The 20,732-nt window shown below is 39.0% G+C and overlaps 1 protein-coding gene across 5 annotated transcripts in view; it reads right to left on the minus strand.

Moving 5' to 3' along the window:
- Positions 1–343: 343 nt before the first annotated feature.
- The window catches only part of LOC139122609 (synaptotagmin-15-like), a 90,558-nt gene continuing 70,169 nt past the window's right edge, over positions 344–20,732 (minus strand). For all 5 annotated transcript variants that reach the window (XM_070688169.1, XM_070688167.1, XM_070688166.1 and 2 more), the window contains 4 exons: positions 6,420–6,759; positions 5,153–5,501; positions 3,607–3,748; positions 344–2,574 (listed from right to left, as the gene is read on the minus strand). In XM_070688169.1, coding sequence (XP_070544270.1) covers positions 2,267–2,574; positions 3,607–3,748; positions 5,153–5,501; positions 6,420–6,759 — 1,139 coding nt within the window. In that variant the 3' untranslated portion in view covers positions 344–2,266. The remainder of the gene's footprint in view (positions 2,575–3,606; positions 3,749–5,152; positions 5,502–6,419; positions 6,760–20,732) is intronic.

Consider the following 20,732-nt stretch of genomic DNA (forward strand, 5'->3'; position numbering starts at 1 on the left):
TAACCAACTTTGATGAAGGTCACCCTTGAACGTGGACGTCATTTGGGAGGAAACCCGTAACATTTTCCCTCCGCAAAATGAAGAAAAGATGTATGTATAAGCGCACCATGACGTACTGTTAAAAGTCTCTCTGGTCAAAATATTCCCCCTGTTTTTGCTCTTAATACCATGTTTGCGTTTGTCAAAATATATGAAAAGAGTTATATATTGCATTGAAAGCATTCCTGTTAATATTTTTATGGGGTCAATAACAATATCAATGGGCATAAAGAACCCAGGTTGGCTAGTAATTGTCCGAGATCTCACAATTCGATTACAAGTAATGAAACAGGACGCATTGACACAACACATAATTCATGTTTAATTTATATTCACCTCGGAATTTATACAAAGCCTCTTTGCAAATCAATATTTATTGAACAATTAGCAAAATAATATCTTTGATACAAATGTACAACCACTTAATGTCATACTCGATCCAAATTCACTGGTGATTTTATGTGCTCTTCACTCAATGAATTTTTACGATGTGCTATTTGTATGTTAGCTTCGCCGCAAGCGTGAATAATTTTTATACTGCTCTCGCGTGTTTTGCTCGTTTTTGCTTCCAGCGAACATCACTCATCGCGAAATCTGTTCTGAAAACGAAAGGATCTGGTTCGGATATCTGAGGAACGTCTCCATTGCATGGCCACTGGCTTTACACGCTTTCCATGAACTTATACACTCCAGATGCCGCATAAATTTGAACACGCAAGTGCCTACCCTGTGGTGTTAACGACATTAAGCGCTATCGTAAGCGAGAGCGAGAGCCATCAGGAATTCACATTACTGTATTGACAGCAGCAATAACGCAACGCCCACACGCAGATGTGCAGTATCTTCGGGCTTTGTAAGTTACACCGTATCGATGTTTGGCGCTCATTTATGAGATAGACGCGATACCTGTCTTGTGAGTTCGCAACAAAATCTGTGACCTTTGCAGCTTCAATAATGCAGACATGATACTAATGCGATCACTAGAAGGCATTCACAACTTGTTTTCGACTTTGTGGATTCATCAGACAATCTTCACTGCTTCCGTCAGTCATGATCGTCATCTCCGTTTTTTATACCATAACAAGAAAAAAGCAAAAATCAACCAAACATGGATTGCAATGAATTCGAAGATCAGAGTAAATATAACGCCGTGCTTTCCATCAGACAAACTTATAAATTGAACATCCTTTTTGTTTGATAAGTTTAACTCGGCTTTTGCGTTCTTGCACAACAGCCCAATATACATAAACTTTGGATTGAGAAGAGATGACGTCATCAACTCTACATAAGCAATAGATATTGGATTTTTGGTCACGAGTCCAAGGCATTCATATAGCCGATGGTTGTGTTCCGATAATTGACAGTGACCTTTGAACTTTTCAGTAACATGGTTATTTTGACTTTCTCAATCGAAGACACACGTAACTGCAAAATTGCACAAAATGTTCGTTTTTTGTCGCTGTATATGAGCTTGACATTTTTTTCAAAACAATCGTGGACGACAATTTTGATGTTTGAAATTATGTGAAAATTTGTTTTGGGCAAGTCGTCTTCAATATACCTCAGAAAACTGGCAGTCGGCGGGGTAATGGTGCTCTTCAAAAGCGCTGCCTTCTGATCCGACCCGATCCTTCTGTAGCAGCAACGTATTTCGTAAAATGAAGGCCGTTAGATTTATCAATCATATATTCTGACGTATTCGTATACAATATAGTTTTTTGTATATCATTAAAAATCGAAAAGAATTCTAGAAAGAGTTTAGCATCCCTCCCGTCATATGTTCTTGATTGAAGTAAGGCATTGATTTGTAGTCACCGATTCGACTACTGAGATATTAGTTATTCATCTTTTTCAAATGGTTACATTCACGGTACAAAACCAATTCGAAATAAAAATAGTGAAAATGTCTCCACATGGAAGTGATAACAAGTGTTAATATAAAACGTAGATTGGTGAGAGAATTATATTAAATTTAAACAGGTCATGGACTAGATTTTTTTCAATACAAAGCATCGCGTACAATGTCACTCGTTGATTTTACAGTTACTCGAAGACAAATGTCGAAGTATTTTAATATGTGTCAATGGGGTGATAGGATTTCGTGGTCATAAGTCTAATATTTGTCTTCTGCACGTACAGGAAAAGCAATATTTATATTTCCATTCTATTTGGAAGTCTTTTATTTAATCTGATACCATTTGTCGTGCTCATTGAGGAAGAATGACACCTATAGGTACAGATAGTGCCACTGCTTTGTGGCTTGTCTTCTGGAAAGCATCTGACCCCAATGGCTCAGAGTTCGACCTTGACAATACCAGTACGGACCTAAAATGATACGGCCGATGGGGGCGTCGCGTTTGATGAAACCGCGCTGCATGACGGTTATCACGAGACTTGAGTCGTCCAGGTAGCCAGGCGGGACCACGTAGGCAAGCGATTCGTTGTAAACCGGATTGTCAGTCCGTCCGATCACCTGTGTCTTCCTTGTCTTGACTTTTTCATTACCGTAAACCAACGTGACTTTGACATAGGTATCTGGAAATTGAAACATGTAATAAATAACTGCGATAAGATACTAGAAACACGCCAGAGATTGCAAAAACTCTCGTCAAGGAGATGTCTAGGGGTGAGAAAAGGTATACATTGCAAGTTGAGAGGTGCATGAATATTCCATATTGATAATTGCATGATATATGAATAATAATCTACCACGCATCTCGCACTACGAGGTGAAGGAAGCGCAATCGACTTTCCTTCGCAAGGTCGTGATCACCATACCTTCTCGTTGCCTTCAGTGGTTCACCGTTGACATCCGAATGCCAGACAGAAGATGTTTCCAACACTCTTAACGCTACCATTAGGTTTCTTGAATAGCATAACTCACCTAGCTATCTGATAACCTGACAAAAAACCTATGCCTGTTCTTAATCTTACATCTTGTCCATTTGCCGACACACAGTCTTTTGCTATTTACTTAGTAGATTTCCGATCTCTGGTTAACTGCCTTAAATCCATTATATATCCCTTAAATCTTATACTCTCCTCATTTGATGTTATCTGTGGTGCAATGTAAACTTCGATTTCATCCTATGTGCCCACCCGCCCACAAATGCACGCACACACTCTCTCTTTCCCTACCTTCCTCTCCTTCCCCCTTCTCTCCCTCCCCTCTCCTTCTCTCTCTCTCTCTCTCTCTCTCTCTCTCTCTCTCTCTCTCTCTCCCTCTCTCTCTCTCTCTCTCTCTCTCTCTCTCTCTCTCTCTCTCTCACAGACACATACAATCAAACATACATAGTTGTCGCAGTTTGCAATTGCCTCTCAGTCTGTCTGTCTGTTTGTCTGTATGTCCGTGCACCTTTCTTTCAGTGATATCCCGTCTGTTCCACCTTGTTATCACCTGTCTGCTACCTGTCTTTGTCTCACTTCGTCGGTCTCACTATGCCCTTAACATTTTGTCTACTATTCGATCTGTATTCAACGGATGCCTGTACCGCCCGTCTACCAACTCGCCTCATACTGTCCCAAGTTTACCTGCATGCATCCGACTTTACTGAAACATTATCTTACCAAGGGACTCTGGGGATTGCTTATCTTCTTTGAGCTCCCTGGCTTTCTTCAGATGTTTCGCTCTGAGGATTACCACGGAAAGTCTATCTCCAGAAGGCAGATACGCCAACGATATATAAAGCTGACCTAAATCATGTAATGGCTGAAGAGAAAATGATATTTTCATTAGGAGAAATGTCATCAATTAATGGAAGACAGTCAGAAAGTGAACAAAGATTAGTCAGAGTTAATTTACCTTGAATACGTCCATTAAAGTGAGAAATTGTAAACTTTTGCCGAGGCTTTGGTCAACGAAATTTTAAACTGTATTCTTTGGTAGTCAATAATAATAAAATTCCGGGGTACGGGTCATCATGCAATATTCTGGATTACAAATAAATTACTTCAAATTTACCTGTACTGAGATGTTTAGAGGGTGGAGTTGGGTTGGTGGACCAATTTTCGACTTTCAGAGATGACGAGGAAATTTAAATTTTTCCTAACATGTAAAAATGAGACTATACATACTCTGAACTAGAAAAAGAATCGTAAGAATTTAATAGGACGGTACGAGTATGTGCCTTAAGGTTCATTCAGCCTAATTTATGACGTGTGTCTGTTTATCCTCATAGAGCGATAAAATGGAATTTCTGTAAGGCCTTTTACATGATATGTCTTGGCGGCCATCTTGGCACGGCGGCCATCTTGAATACATGTATATCAAAATGCCAAAGGGTAGCTTGAAGATACAAAAACCAATAAGAACCATTGTGGGTTCAAAACTTTTAGGGTTGATCAAAAATTGGGATTTCCACTCTAGACCAAACTTAGTCTTCTTATTCTATTTGTTTAAATCCAGCCCCATACATGTTATTCTACAAAAGTTAACCCGCACAGTGATCCTTATCATTACAAAAGTTTTTGGACCGAACATATTTATTACCGCATGGTTTTCTTTAAAACCCTTATATAATGTATTGACTAATTAAATCTGATAGCCTGACTGGCAAGAACTAGACTAGACTTGGGTTAGCCGGCTAGCATTATTTCCTAATTTGAATTACGAATGAGATAAAGGGGAGGCAGTCGTTGGAACTCCGCTCAAAGGTTGCCAGGGACTCCTACGATCGATGTAACTGTATTCTAGGGTACGTTGGCGATTGATGGAAATTAAAACATGTTTGTTAACAATGAGTATCGTAAAATTTAAATGTTGCAGCTATGTTGACTTGATACATCTAGATATAATGCTTATATACATTGTTTGTAAACAAGAAAGTCGCACACGCGCAGTTCCGACGACTGCCTCCCTTTAATGGTCGGCAGAAGGCGCATTCTGGTAGGCTAGGGATCCAGATAATTGCAGTTTTATCTTTCAAGACTCACTATGATCGTCATTTAATCATTAAAAAGTGTAGTTCGCGTCTGTGCCTTACTACTAATCAGCTCACAGAACTACAATAGATTGTACCGCAGCCTCAGTGGCCATTGATCCGTCTGTGAGCACAGCTGTCTATGGCAGGCTCTAGCCAAAATGCAACGGAACGTTAACTTTCTTAATGATTACCTCTGCTTTGCGTTCTAACTTCCACCCTAATCCTTTGATGCCTTTCTCAACCAAGTCTGAAAAGCTGTAATTCCCGAATGGCACGAGGACGCTGCCGACGGCGTTGTGTTTGTGCTGTCGGTTACAGTCGTAAACGGTCATGCGCAGAGTGAGTCCTACCAACTTGTTGGAGTCGAACGGAAAAGAGAACTCTTCGTCATATATGGGATTGCACGTCCGTCTGACAATCTTGGACTTCTGCGACGTCTTCTCGTTAGGCAGTACACAAATTTCGACGTATGTGTCATATGTCGCCTCGTTCTGACCTTTACCAGGCAAGTCACACGCCCTGTGCAAGTTCGCAATCAGCCTATAAGAAAATAAGAAATGTTCTGAGCGGAGAGCATCTGCGTGTCTTCATAATGTCTTGTAAAACCTCTGTTCTGTATATTGGCGGACAATAGTTGTAACTCTTGATTTTATTTTCGTTGTTTTTGTTTTGTAAACAGAAATATCCGTTTATTCTCCTCCCTGAAGAAGGTCGAAATGATACTAAGAAGAAGCCTAGAAAGCAAAATCTACGGTAACTGTTTGCAACTTGAATCTGAGGTGTTACTGTTGACAAATGAATTCTTGTCCGGACTTAAATCAAGCTTTCGGAAATAACATGCGACATAGCACTTATACAGGCTGTGTTGACAAATTTGATACTGGAAAGTTAAGCTTAGTTTGGGTTTTGGGAGTAGAACAAGAAGTTGCATTTTATAAATTTACTGAACAATTTTAAGAATAGTTGACATCAAAAGTTACATGATGGAAATGTGATGGCGTTTATAGCTGCTGCTGTTACGAAGTTGAAGGAAAGTTATTTTTTGACGCTTGTCTTTTTATTATTGTATTTTGTGCTCGGACTCCTTGACTCGTAACTTGTGTAGTTTCAAGCATAACGTTGGTGGTTATAAAAGCAATTCCTGCAAGCGTCATTTCCGAAAACAACATCAAACTTTCTCACAAAATTTTACGGTTGTATATTAATGATGACACTGTGAAGTCATTAGGAATCGGCTCTATCACACTTTCATGTTCCACTGAACTCGTTGAATCACCCAGAAATAAAGTATTCAGCTATTTTTGTGCTTGTGAAATCTTGCCCCGATAGGACTGCAATTTAGGTTACTTTCAAAGCATTTTACAATAATCCTGAGATTCTGTCCAATTTATTCTGCAATCTAAAGAAACGACCCCGTCAGGCATTTCATAATTGACGAATAAAACAAAAGCTACTCACTTTTGTGAGGTTTCGTCATAACGGACGGAGAACCATAGCGTTCCGTACGATTCATCGACAACGGAGTCCTTCTGGCCGATAGAGGGCCTCCTTCCCGGTGGGCTGTGATCACTGACGTACAACTCTGGCTGTATAGCACCGACTAAACCTCTGGCATGAGACGGGGAAAGTCTCCTGAAGGGGCTGCCGTGACCCTGGGAAGTCTCGTCCTCACTTGAATCGATGTGATCGGACATCGCCTTCAAAACTCGGAGGCTGTCTACTTGCATTTCTTTGTCGCTTGGTGTCGCCTCACCAGTAAGGGGTGATCTGTCTACCTCATCAAAGTACTGGTCACCTTCTGTGAGGGAGGATGGCGAGAACATAAAGAGATAGACCGGTACAAACAAGAAAGAAAAAAAAATGATTAGAGAACACAAGGGAACGAAAGCCGAGATAAAATTAAACTGCAGACAAATTTGTCAATGTGCATTATAATTTGCTTCATAACGATGGGCACAGGAGTTCTGTCAGATCCAATTAATCCAATTTAATGATTAGATATTTTTAATGAACGTAACCTCGTTTTTTCTACACTAGCAGGCACAGCTTGTGTCTCCCAAACGCGCTTTCAATTGCGCCATAGCATAATTGTTGTTGAGTTTGTATCTATTGTGGTTTTAGACGTGTTATTGTTCAGCCAGAAATGAGTATCGATGTATTAATTATTCATGGAGAGTTGGCCGTAAAGCAGTAAGTCGTACTGATGCTTGTCTAAAGCCGAAAGCTTGTCGCCGTAAAATTCCACAAATTCCCTGGAACTTCATCCAAAAAGCAGAACACCAACAAGATGTCAGGGTCGAGATTTTTACACAGTAATCTACGCTGATGATTCAATGGACACGCATAATACCTATAGTCATGAGGCGTCGCGCGCCAATTTGAGAGGGATTCGCACGGATTCGCGTCGTAAAGTCCACACAAACGTTTCCGATGTTCAAACAACCTCAGCGTCTCGCATAAAAGGCGTTTTATAGATACAATCTACCGTAACTAGACTGCGTGAGATCTTCGTTTTGGACTGTAACGTTAAAATTTGATGGAAAAGAGAAGGATAACCGTCGGTGAATGCAATTTTCGTCAGCTTTTGAAAAAAGGTTCTGCCTTCCTCTATAACTGGCGAGCCAATTAACTCACAAAGTGTAACGCAATCTTCGACCTGCCAGTTCAGCTGGTGAAACTAATTTGAGTTAAAATTCCCTCCTTAATGAGGTGAAAATTACTAATTAGCGACGAGGAAAATACGATTAGTTAGTCTGGCGTGTCATCAACCACGACACAGAACGTTAATACCCTTTCGGCTCAAGAGGTGACGTCGGCACCGCGCCTGAATGAATAGATTTTCTATATTTCTTTTAATTTTCAATGCCTCTAAATAATTACTGATCAGGGGAGATATAGGCAGGGCAGAAAAGGTTTCTCAAGAAATGCTCTAAATGCATACATTCAACTCCCACGCGTCTTGCGAGGGATACCTTTATCTCTCCATACAAGATGTTTTCTAGATGGTCGTTATGACGTACTCTCACTAAAATATTGATATCGGCGGCTAATATTTTCAAATTTAAATCATATTTTGAGAAAATCTAGATTGCTTATTGAACCATAGTTAAAATCATTACACAAAAATAAGAGAGTAAGCGTTCCCGAGGTCTGAATATTTTGAAGCAGTGTTTCTAAATGAATGTGCCGATATCAACAGCAGATTTTAATGGGCACTAATGGACGAAAGATTCTTTCTTGCGTCATGCTTCAAGGTTTGCTCCAACGAAATTATCTTCGTGAGACTAATCGTACGTTTGACAACCTTCATATTCCAGTCTGGAATGACAGGAATTTCAATGATCTTAAATACATTGAATTCAGTAGCTGACATTAAGTGACGTATGTTGCACAGTTACGTCATTAGGTGAGAATTTCGAACCCAACGCAGACGATAGGAAGCGGGTTTTGGCGGGCTTATACAAGATACCCTTTCACGTGTCACTTTACACAGGTCAACCGTCTCGTTTCATATTTGTTACGCGTATGATATAATATTGTGTGTATGAAAAGACGAATGCAAAACAGAAACTGTGAGTTTGTGTACAGCAGAATTTACACTTTTTAATTGGTGTTGTTTTATACCATAACCGAAAACAAGCACGGTGCCTTAGAATTCTGCATTAAATTTTACACTTATCACAGGTTGAACTTAAAGGCGTATACCCTGACGTAATGGACTCACCAGCTGAATATTATATAAACTCTCACAATTGGACTAGACGAATATTGATTTTGGTAATTAGGTCAAGTAGAATCTAGAATGTTACCCCTTCTGTAAAGTGACGATTTTCCTCTATTTTCCCATCTGTCCCAGTTATACATTTCTCGACTGCGAATTATTGAGAGTACGCCTACATTGATGGTCATTACAGCTTACTTTCAACGCTTTGGCAAAACAACATCTCGGCAAAGTTCGCCATTGTTTTAAGGCTCTTTTGACCGTAAATTTTCATCTAATGTCCAATATTTTTGTTTTTCCTTGTTTGTAAAATACTCTTTCTTTTTCGGCTCCTAACACCACCTAGAAATTCCCGGGGTACAACTTGTCATAGTCTATGTGTACGATTAAAACAGGCTTTGAGTCAGGCACGTCTAGAATTCAGTTGCAAACGGTGACTATTGCATCTTCCCACTATACATTTAGTGGGCAAGACTCATGCCTTGTATTTAGAACATACTTTAGGCAGAAGAACAATATATTTGCTGTTATAAAGAAAGATTATTAAAAGTTATAGCTGTTCTCGCTTTATATTGCATCGCGAAAATCAACTATAGAAAAGGAATGATACTCACTACTTGAAAAATCTGACCTCGTCGGATTGTGCGTGGGCTATTGTAGAGACTGCATATCGGTTGAAATAGAATTCCCATCTATTCGGAAACACGTCACAACCCAATTTGTCATATTGACTTTATTCGTAATAATTTCATTTTGTTTCTACCCTAATTAATTGGCTTTGGCGTTTAGGATTTTCCATTTATTGAACCAATTTCTTGTCGGCGGGAGGTACTCCCGCCATCCCACGCTCGTTAATTTTCCAATTGCAAAAACACAGTTGCCGAATAGAAAGTTACGATGGCTGTGACCAGCGGCTTTTTTTCACGCTGTTAGTGGATGTAATCTCGGTTTTTTTACTATTTGCTATTATACATTTAAGTTACGTGATCCCCCATTATGTACGTGTATCTCCATATATGGTAAAACAGGCACATCAGCCATATTTTGACGTCACTTCAGTAGTAACAGGCAGCTTATGCGGAGCACTTTTTGCAGCTTCAAAGTGAAAATCATCAACAAAATGTGATAGATGACAGAAGTCTTTTACAGGTAACTTAAAAACAGCCAATTACCGAGCAAATTATCTGATGATATTTAGCCTTTGAAAGGGTAATTATCGAGACACTTATGTATTTCAACTTAAACTTGACATCTGATCTGGCGGAGGCAGCTCGAAGGGCTGAAATAATTTCATATTCATAGTTAGTGGTTACATATAACACGTATAAATCTGTTCAGTCTAAAACATGTGAATTCTACACGGCAGATCTCATCTTTGGCTTCGATATACAGGTATAAGCTTTTTTCACGATATAATGTAGCCTGTGGTTCACGAAAACGTCATAAAAATTTATATGGCCTGGTTGTGCTAGATTACTGACACTCGGAAGCTCGGTTATAGACCCTCTTACGGCCACGACTTCACGTCCCACAAACCCGCCGATGGGTTCGCAGTGACCCGCATAGGGATCGTAAAAATTGTAATCAGTAGAATGTAAGCTTTGCAAAGAATGGGTAAAACATAAAAGCAAATGCCAGGAGAAGCTACTTATGTCTAAGAGTTGATTAAGTCAACTAAAGTAGTGTCAGCGATTAACCTGTCTTTCCCAAGCGACCATGGCGATAATCCAAAAGAGACAAAACGTTTCCAAGCTAGTTTTAACTAGTTTTTACATTTCATACACTTTACTACATAACTTTGACGTGCTGTTCTTTACTCTCGTCGTCTCCTTGATCTCGAGGTCACGTGGATTGAACCCGTTTCGTAATCTCTAAGCGGAACTGTGATTTCCCCATATGTCTTTTTGCAATATTAACCAAATTGAAAACAGTACTTATCCTTTCTCGAATATTAACCTAATATGTAATGACACTTATATAATAACCAAATACACCTATTATACTAACCCAATATGCAATAACACTTAGCCCAATATATACTGCTAACTCGATATGGAGCAACACTTAACCCAAAAGATAATACTAACCTAATGTGTAATAACACTTAACTCAATATATAATAACACTTAACCCGATATGTAATACTGACCCAATATGTAATACCACTCAACCCAATATGTAATTATATCAACCTGATATGGAATAACACACTTTTATAGAACTGCTCATTTGAGTGGTATGACTGCCATCCCGGGATTGGCGTCGATACGTTAGACTACCAACATACTGATCATCTATAGCCTAGACAATCAACTACCTAACCATTCAAATCGCATACCAGGACACTTCCTCGTAGCCTAAACCTCGCCACGAGGTAGTATATTGTTACTATCCTGTGCCATATGAACATGATTCACGATCAGAGGGGAAGGCACACTTGCACACAATTTATTTCTTGTGTAATTTTACAGTAGCTCTAACTTTTGAAGATTTCTCACTTTTTCGTTTGTAATGTTATCTACAGTTTCTTGTTCAACCCCTTCCATGTCGAGAAACAAAATATTCGGTTTGTCGGTTTACCCTGTACATTCTGCTCCGGACTAGAGTTCAAATGTAAACGATTACAGTGTATTTTACATGTACAGACGCCACATTAACAAGCTGAATAGCAGATGTTTCAACATCCTTTGGGGAGAAGAACAAAATATAGCAAGTGACCCAGAAAACAAAATAGTGGAAACAAATCATCAAAATCAAAAGTTACAGCTACTGGGGCTTTAATCAAAAGTTACAGCTACTGGGGCTTTAATCAAAAGTTACAGCTACTGGGGCTTTAATCAAAAGTTACAGCTACTGGGGCTTTAATCAAAAGTGACGAAGTGACCTGCTTGTTGTGATTGTCAACGGTATTCACGCTCAGGAAAATGAAACAGAATTGTTGGCGAGGAATTCGGATTCTGCATGTGAAAATAAGAACTTGTGAAAGCATTTAGCATAGGTGCCAACGGTTTTTCTACTGCCACTGCATTTGATCACATCGATAAAAATTGAATCGCGGCTTTGTACTTCAAGATCAAGTGGGTTTCAACTTCCGTGCATATTTGCAACAGTGACCATGACATGACCATGACCATGACATGTGGGATAGGTCAATTCCAGTTTTCTTGCCACTGTGGTCGGGTCGACGTGTCCAAGATGGCTGACTTAATTGCAATGATGACAAGAAAATTCAATTGTGTTTCAATCTGTCAAGTCGTTGGCGCGTGTGGGCGTAGCTACTAGGCTGGCCAATGTTGCTCCATTGACCCAAGGAAAAAACTATTTTCTGGGATCTTGCCTATACGGATGGATGTGGGTGTGTGAGAGCGTGTCTGTGGTAATTTAAAACCGATTTGTTCAAATGCTGTGTTGAAATGGCCGCTGCTTTCGTAATGCAATTACAGCCAAAGGCCCCGGGACCAAGCCAGCTGAGCTTGTGAAATTTTAGAATATAAGACTTCAATACCTAGCTACGAAGAACGTGATGAGTCTGGTTGCCTTCAGGGAGGAATAGTTCCGATTCTGTGATGAAACCATATGCAAGTTTATAATTTTAGGCATTAAGTCCACGCTTCAGTCTATTCACACATATGCCACTTAAAGTTTTATTTTGATTTTGGCTGTGCAGAGGTCGAACATTCCTGATTTACATGTTCTCTCGACAAGTTACTAATTTCAGTCGATTTGGGTTTTCAATACATGAGGAATCTCACGATGACGTCATGTTTTCATCAACTCTTGCCCCCACTTGACGGCGAAGAGGCGAGTGGACAGAAATAATCGTCATGCGATGACGCCTATAACGCCTTTGGGAAGAACAGTGCAAGAAAGTTAATACAAGTATAAAAATGACAGAAAACATTAATATATAATCAATATGTTACTTGACCGAAGATTTAATCTCCGCCGCGAGAATAGATAGATCTCCTTTGCGTCTTGCAAGCTATATCACAATCATTTCCATATCAGTTACTTTAATTATTGATGTACAAGGGGCGAACTAGTCAGAAGCAGGGCTTTGTTGGTTCGAATCGCCATTCTATTCAAGAATACACACGATAGAACGGACGTGGGCTCTTCGTGAGCGACTCTGTGACGTCATCACGTTGTTTACTAAAAAAGCCGACGCTGAAGGGTGCAGCTCCAGGTTATCATTAAAAACGCATTTCGCCTTCTCATGACATCTGCAAGATGATACGGTGGATTTATACGTCACGCGAGGCCCGTCTTCAGTCGAGATGGAGTTTCGTTCTAGTCGAAACTGGAAAACTGGCAAAATCCTTACTTAGGAAAGGCGATCAATTCTGCTCAATATGCGCTACGCTGCTGATAAAGACAAGAAAGAAAGGTCTAACTTTTGATAATTAAAAGCGTTGTTGAAACACCTACTGTTTAGCTTGTCAATATGGGGTCTATATGTGTCCAAAATGGAATGCACTATTATTCTTTACAAGTGGATTCTGGCCTAAACAAGAATGATAATGCAGTCTACACATACACAAGCTGAGTTGAAAAGATAACTACCGTACATCTTAACATGCTTTTGGGAGTAAAACAAGAAATAATGGTTGACATTAAAAAAAAGACAACGTATTGAAAAAACATTTAGAGCTACTAGCGCTTTAAAGGCGCGGGTTTTTTATGAGCTGTACATCAAAACAAAGTCATCAACTTGATAAAACTTTCAAAAGCAGGACGAAGAACCGACACCCAGTAAATAATCAATGAAAACAAATATTGATACGAGAACCACAATTTTGAGGATCGCCGCTTAAACTTTCTGAACACGTTTCTGTTGTAACAATGTCGTTTCCGTGCTATATTCTCGATTCTCAATGTTGACCTCTTAGATTCTACTGCCACATTCGGTTCTTCAATTCGCAGATTTTCAAGGAATAAGAACCGACAGCTATAGTATTTCAACATTTGCGTTGCAAAGATTCATGGGAATTTCAATCGTCAGTTTGAACAATCCGGTTCTAATCATGCACGGAAATGTGACACGGAGTCGTGTTTTGAAATGCAAAGCGGCAGTGGAGCACGTTGATTTTATTGCGGACGACATTCTCCATAATGGCTTATCTATTTTGCTGAAGTAACTTATCTGCCGCAGCACGGAAAAACGTATGATCGTGTTTTGGAAATTGCGTTTGGTTTATAACGTTATACTTAAGAAAACCGTGAGCGATAACGCAAGGTACTTAAAATGCTAATCCCTCCCCGCAAATTTCATAAACAAGGATGTGAATGACTCAGAAAAACGCAATAAATCGTAGTCAAAGATATTGCCTGGAGAAAGATGCGAAATTGAACCAAGATTCCAATCTGAATACAAGACATCAATGCGCAATACATACCAGGTGTTTGACATTCATCTAGTTGGTATGTTCCATACGGGAATCATCTCGTTTGGACGTTCTCGCGTTCAACGCCCTATCAAAATTCTCCGCTAATACGCAAGAAATCGTTCCATTATTAAAACCAATCCACAGTACCCCTGATTAAGATTCGACAACAAAGTCGCTTCCGAAAGGTTACCTAAAAGGTCAGAGCAGCGTGTTGACAAACTGTCCTGCTCATTAGACGTTTCGGAACTGTGGAAAGCTTAATTACGCTCAAATTATGGTACATTACGTTCTACTAACCGCTGTTTACCGCGGCGTGTTACTCTCAGCACGTGGACATTACTGGATGCGCTGTGCATTTGCTCAGTCGAAAGAATTCAAGTGAATATACTCAAAGAGTGAGGAGAATTACATTCAGAGGATTTTTTTATCGGTCTCCATTGTAGCGTAACATATTTCGGCAGCAAAAGACTTAAAGACGAAAGAGAAGAAGGACAAGACAGTGATTGTGAATTTGTGCCTGTTTTGTAAAGTATGAACCTTGGGTATATGTGTCGTCAGATGTACGCATAGAGACACAGACTCACAGAATGCCATGCAGACAACGAGACAAAGAGATAGGCAGACAGACAGACAGATGGATGGGTCGGTGGATAGATAAATAGATAGACAGACAGAAATACACACATGATAGATATAATTAGCCTATTGATAGATAGATAATGATAGCTTGGATAGATAGATAGATTAGCTACATAGATAGATTAGATAGGTGACAACGACAGTAGAGAAGGTATAAGCAAAATCAAACTGACATTTGACTTAATGGCCAGTCAAACGTATTTTCATTGTTGGTGAACCATAGATAAAGTAGATTACACGGCTAATTAACTAATCATTGGGCCGATCACTTAATATCAATATCACGCACAAAAGGAGATAATATTTGCCGCAGTGATGCAGCCCCTACTGTCCACTTTCAAGTTCGTGGCGGTGCTTCGGTAGAGGAGCAAAACGGGTGTCGGCGAAGAACGTTGGCTGCATCGATCACTGTCAATGGAAGCCTTCAAATTTCCTCCTCATTGCTTTAGAAAATATGCATTGATTAGAAACGTCTCGGCAAGTGACTTAGCTTTGCAAAGAAAGGGAAATTCTCATTTTGACGAAGCGATTTCGTCATTGTGGCGATATGGCTTTGTATAACGTTCTGACTTGTTGCCGTCTTCACTGAGATACACATTTTCAATTGATCCCGTACAGTAGCTCGATTAAGGCGAAATAAACCGAGGTTACACATTGACTGGAAGGTGTAGTGACGAACCCTTTGATGTTGGCATAATGGCTTCGAATCCTGATGATACTGTGCTGCGGGAGAATTTCTGGCGTCGCCATGACGACCAGCGCCGTCTTTTGTTTGTTTACCGACGATTACGTTCTCATTTCTAGCTATATGAGAACGAAATCGCGGAATTTTCCATTGATATATTACAATGAGCAACCGATTCGTGGACCGTGCCTTAACATCCTGGTGTATTGAGGAACAATGCCATCAGCGGGGAAGAAGAAGACACGACTAGCATGCGGGTTGAATTGCCTGCCCCGGAGATACTTGTTCATGTCTACCGTATTTTTAGTGAAGTCCCCGGAGGCCTTCACGACTATAATGAGTCTACCGATTGCTAAATTACCAGCAATGCTCAAAATGAAAGTATTTTTGCTGTTGCTGCTTCACACGCTCACCCATTCCGAGATGATTTCAGCTGTCGACTCTGCCGAAACTCCCTTTTCCAGAAATAGAGACAGTTGCCTTCGTTAACCTGCATTCATGGAGATGCGATTGTGATACCATGGCGTGAAAACACGCTTGTTGTCCTATTCAATTATTGAATACTCCAAATCATCATCACATCGTTTTCTTAGTTTTTGTCGATAAACTGTATTTTTAAAGTTGCGTTGAAAGATATAGACGAGTATTAAAATGAACTGCATTGTCCTTGAGCAAGTATATATATATATATATATACATATATATACATATATATATATATATATATATATATATATATGAGCTCGTGCCTGTTCCAACCGTGATATATATAATATATAATATATATATATATATATATATATATATATATATATATATATATATATATATATATATATATATATCACGATTGGAACAGGCACGAGCTCTAAGCTGGATAAATTCCCTTTCTGGCGTTACACACCTGTCCAGAATTTCAATGTATTATTATGATATACTAGCAATAAACCGCCTCAGCAATGGCTATAGTACTCGATTTTGACCGGTTACTTGTATATATGCGCTCAGTATTGCTCCTGCACGTATGTCGTGAACTTGTTAAAATCTCGTGGTATATCGTCGCTTGGTTTGGTTTATTGCTTAAATGTATTTGTATATGCAAGTACACGTATATACATGTATGTAAGTACATGCGTGCATTTCTTCATGATTAGCTCACGTGTGTAAACACGTGGGCTAATGTCATAGCGATGTCTGTCTGTCTGTCCGTGTATGTGTGTGTGTGTTAGTGTGTGTGTGTGTCTGTCTGTCTGTCTGTTTACACGATAACTCAAAAACGCCTGAACGGATTCAAGTCAGATTTGGTACACAGGTACCATATGCTACTTGCAAGAACTGATTAGATTTTGGTTAGTGTGGCTTGCATATTAATGAAGTTATGCAATATCGTTTTTTTCCGTACAATGGTTTCCCTATGGAGACGGTAATGACAGTGTAGACATATATCAAGAAATACTGCACAAAATTTCATGAAACTTCTCACAGATGACAATCTTACAACATTATGATGATACTGTGAGTGTCATGTCAATTGTCTTCTCATTTGCATATTTAATGAACTTTTGTTATTAGTGAGATAACTCTGAAATTCCTGCACCAAACTTGATGATACTTGCAACAAATATTGACCTGATATATATCTAATTATACTTAGAAGCATTAGGCAGTGTCAAGTAAATAAATAGCTCGTTTGCATATTTTATGAAGGTTTGTAACTAGTCATATAACTCCGATACAACTTCACCAAATGTGATGAAATATGCTACAGATACTGATCTGACTGATATCTAACTATAGTGTAAAGCATTTAGTAGTGTGAAATTAATTAAGGGTTGATTTGCATATTTAATGAACTTTGTAATTAGGTATATAACTCTGAAATTACGGCACCCAAGTCAGTGAAATTGGGTACAGATATTGTTTTGATAAATATCTAATTGTACTGAGAAGCATTTGGTAGTGTCAAGTTAACAAATAGGTCATTTGCATGTTTTATGAAGTTTCGTAATTAGTGATATAACTCCAAAATAACTGCACCAAATGTGATGAAATCTGCTGCAGATACTGATCCGACAGATATCTAATTGTGGTGTAGAGCATTTAGTTGTGTGAAGTTAATTGAGGGTTCATTTGCATATTTAATGAACTTTGTAATTAGTGATATTACTCCAAAATTACAGCGTTAAATTTGATGAAACTTGCTACAGATGTTGATCTGATAAATATCCAATTGTACTGAGAAGTATTGAGCAGTGTCAAGTTAATAATTAGCTCATTTGCATATTTCATGAAGTCTTATAATTAGTCATATAACTCCGAAATAACTGCATCAAATGTGATGAAAACTGCTGCACATACTGATACGACAGATATCTAACTGTATTGTAAAGCATTTAGTAGTGTAAATTTATTAAGGGTTCACTCGCATATTTAATAAACTTTGTAATTAGGTATATAACTCTGACATTTCGGCACCAAAATTTTGTGAAACGTGCTACAGATATTGATTTGATAAATATTTAATTGTGCTATGAATCATTGAACAGTGTCAAGTTAATTTAAGGTTTATTTGCATATTTAATGAACTTTGTAATTAGTGATATTACTCTAAAATTACAGCATTAAATTAAATAAAACGTGCTACAAATGTTGATCTGATGGATATATAATTGTCCCATAAAGCATTGAGCAGTGTCAAGTTAACGAACAGCTCATTTGCATATTAAATAAAGTTTTGTAATTAGTGATTAAACTCTGAGAGTACTGTGCGAAGTTGAAAAAACCTGCTACATATAGTGGTAACATATATCTCATTGTTCTGTGAAGCGCACTACTATTAATGAACCTGTTGTAAAACACGTGAGCATATTCAGTTCATATCTGGTTTTTACTTTATTTATTTCGAGAATTACAATCAATGAGTACTAAAAATGTTATGAACTTGTTTGACTCGCTATAAGATTCAATGTTCACCCATAGACAGCCTCCCCTCTCTAGGGTCTATGGTTCACCGAGGAAAATATCGACGATAGGCCTATGACGTCACTTTACAAGTACCCACAGATCTTTACCGTTGACCTAAAAGGGATATAGTCGTCGGACCTGCCCTCAAAGGTTGTATGGGACCCATACGACCCATAGCAACAATGTATCCAAGGCACAATGGTGATTCATGACAGTTAAAACATGTCTGTCATTATGTATCATCGAATAATTTAAATGTTGCAGCTATGATGATGAGGTGCATCTTGATATCGTGCACGAAATACATTATTTGTAAACAAGAAACTCGCACAGGCACAGTTCCTCCGACTATATCCCTTTAAACAAGCAGGCTGATATATTACGGTCACTAATGGTGGGTCTTTCCGCCATGAAAAATCGCCAAAAGTTGCCAAAAGTAACTTAAATGGATGTGGTGAGTCTGTACGAGTCTGCTAGACTTGCCACTGTGATAAATGAACATTGGTTGTGATACTTCCGCTTCAACTATACTTGCGATGATCTTCCTGTTACTGATAATATCAGTCTAACGGAAGACTATATAGAAGCACTAAGTTAACATGTGAAAAGCTCACGTAATGAGACTTTTCTGAAAAATCTGTCGGAGCAGCACCGTGGGTTTCAGAGTCCTCGTTTTAAAAGACGCCAATTGGCACTTGAAGCGACCGGGTAAGACGTTTAACAGTCTGGTAAGCACGGTAACAGTCTCGCTGAGAAGTTACTATAACCTGCCTACAGCGCAAGCAGTAATTCTGCAGGGCTAGGAAAATTAAAAGCTGGTTCATATGAGAAATATATTAACCGAAACACAACTAAAAGCTCTTTCTACCATAACTATCAGAAGCCGTGAAATTCGACGCTCCGCTTAATCATACGAAAACGAACACGGGACATTATTTACAGGCTTTAAATATGATCAAACAAGCTGCGGGATGGATTGGATTTGGGCCAGATCGCTAGGCTCTCATTGGCATACTAAGAGGCATGGCGCGAAGGGATGTCTGCCAAGGGATTTTACGAGGAGCGAGATTGTCGTTCTTTAGTTTTTCCTCTGAACCGTGCCGTCTCAAGTGTTTCATTTTACAACTTTTGACGTGGTGATGATGATTTATTCGTTTTTTATTAAACCCTTCAGACTCAGGCTATTAGCACACATCTTTATGATTATCATAATAAGATTTATAACGTGCAATAAAATAAATTTTACGACTACGCGCCTTTCAAGGATGAAATGTTAACAATATCCATACTTGTCGGTCAGATTTCTCTACATCATGAGCTCTGAAAAGGTTTTAATCAACTTTAAACAGTAGTTTGCCGATTGAATGACTGGTTTTGGTAGTAAATGGATGAATTAGTGGTCGCAATTCATCCTTTTACGTTATTGTTGAATTATTTGGTATTTTGATAGGAAATATGTGATGAACATTGCTGTTGGAAAAGATGACCCTCTGGAAATTAATAATCCAGACATTTCCCAGCCAACAGTTTTATAGGCATCGGGTTAGAGTAAGCGTTCGCATCGTAAAAGTCTAGGGGGTGAAGCGGTCTTGAAAGGGAGTTACCCCTCGAAATTTAAAGATTTAAACTTTTATTAAAGTTTCCGTGATCACAATTGAGGAAACATTAAACCATTCTCTTTTAAAAATCAAGAATAGAGATAGGGCAACAGCGTCAAGTATGTAGTATCAGAGAAAAAAATACCCAATATTCACCGACACTTGAAATTAAAAAATGGCCGCCTTACCGGCCTGCGTTAACTATATAGGGAAAATATGGGGGTTTTTTTATTTTTACATAAAATAAGCAGGTGAAAGCTATTTTTTACTCCATGAGCTTCAAAATGAGCCCCCACAAGTGGTAGACCAAAAAAGTACTAAAAGTTTGAGAGTCCGAATATCTGTCCCCGAGGCACATTCTACCTTAACTGAACATCACATCAGAAAGCGAATGCAAGGTAGTAGGCCCGATTATAAAACAACATACACGTATCGCGACTTTGGAGCGAAAGTTCAGTTATCTAGTGGAACGATACAAGATTAAAAATCAATGCAACAAGGAATTGTCAAAAGAAAACTAACTATAAAACAGGTCTGGCAAATGTGATAGATTGAGTAATACCTAAAATACCAATCACTTCATCCAAATACGGGGAATCGGATAGTCTATGTAAGTTCGGTAGCACCGATAGGCTGCTCAATGTAATTAGAGAGACTGGCTCACACAACGTGGCGAGTATTGACACGGGCAATGCAGAGAGAGAGAGAGAGAGAGAGAGAGAGAGACAGAGAGAGAGAGAGAGAGAGAGAGAGAGACAGAGAGAGACAGAGACAGAG

This window comes from Ptychodera flava, chromosome 22, assembly GCF_041260155.1.
Source record: "Ptychodera flava strain L36383 chromosome 22, AS_Pfla_20210202, whole genome shotgun sequence".
Taxonomy (NCBI): Eukaryota; Metazoa; Hemichordata; class Enteropneusta; family Ptychoderidae; genus Ptychodera; species Ptychodera flava.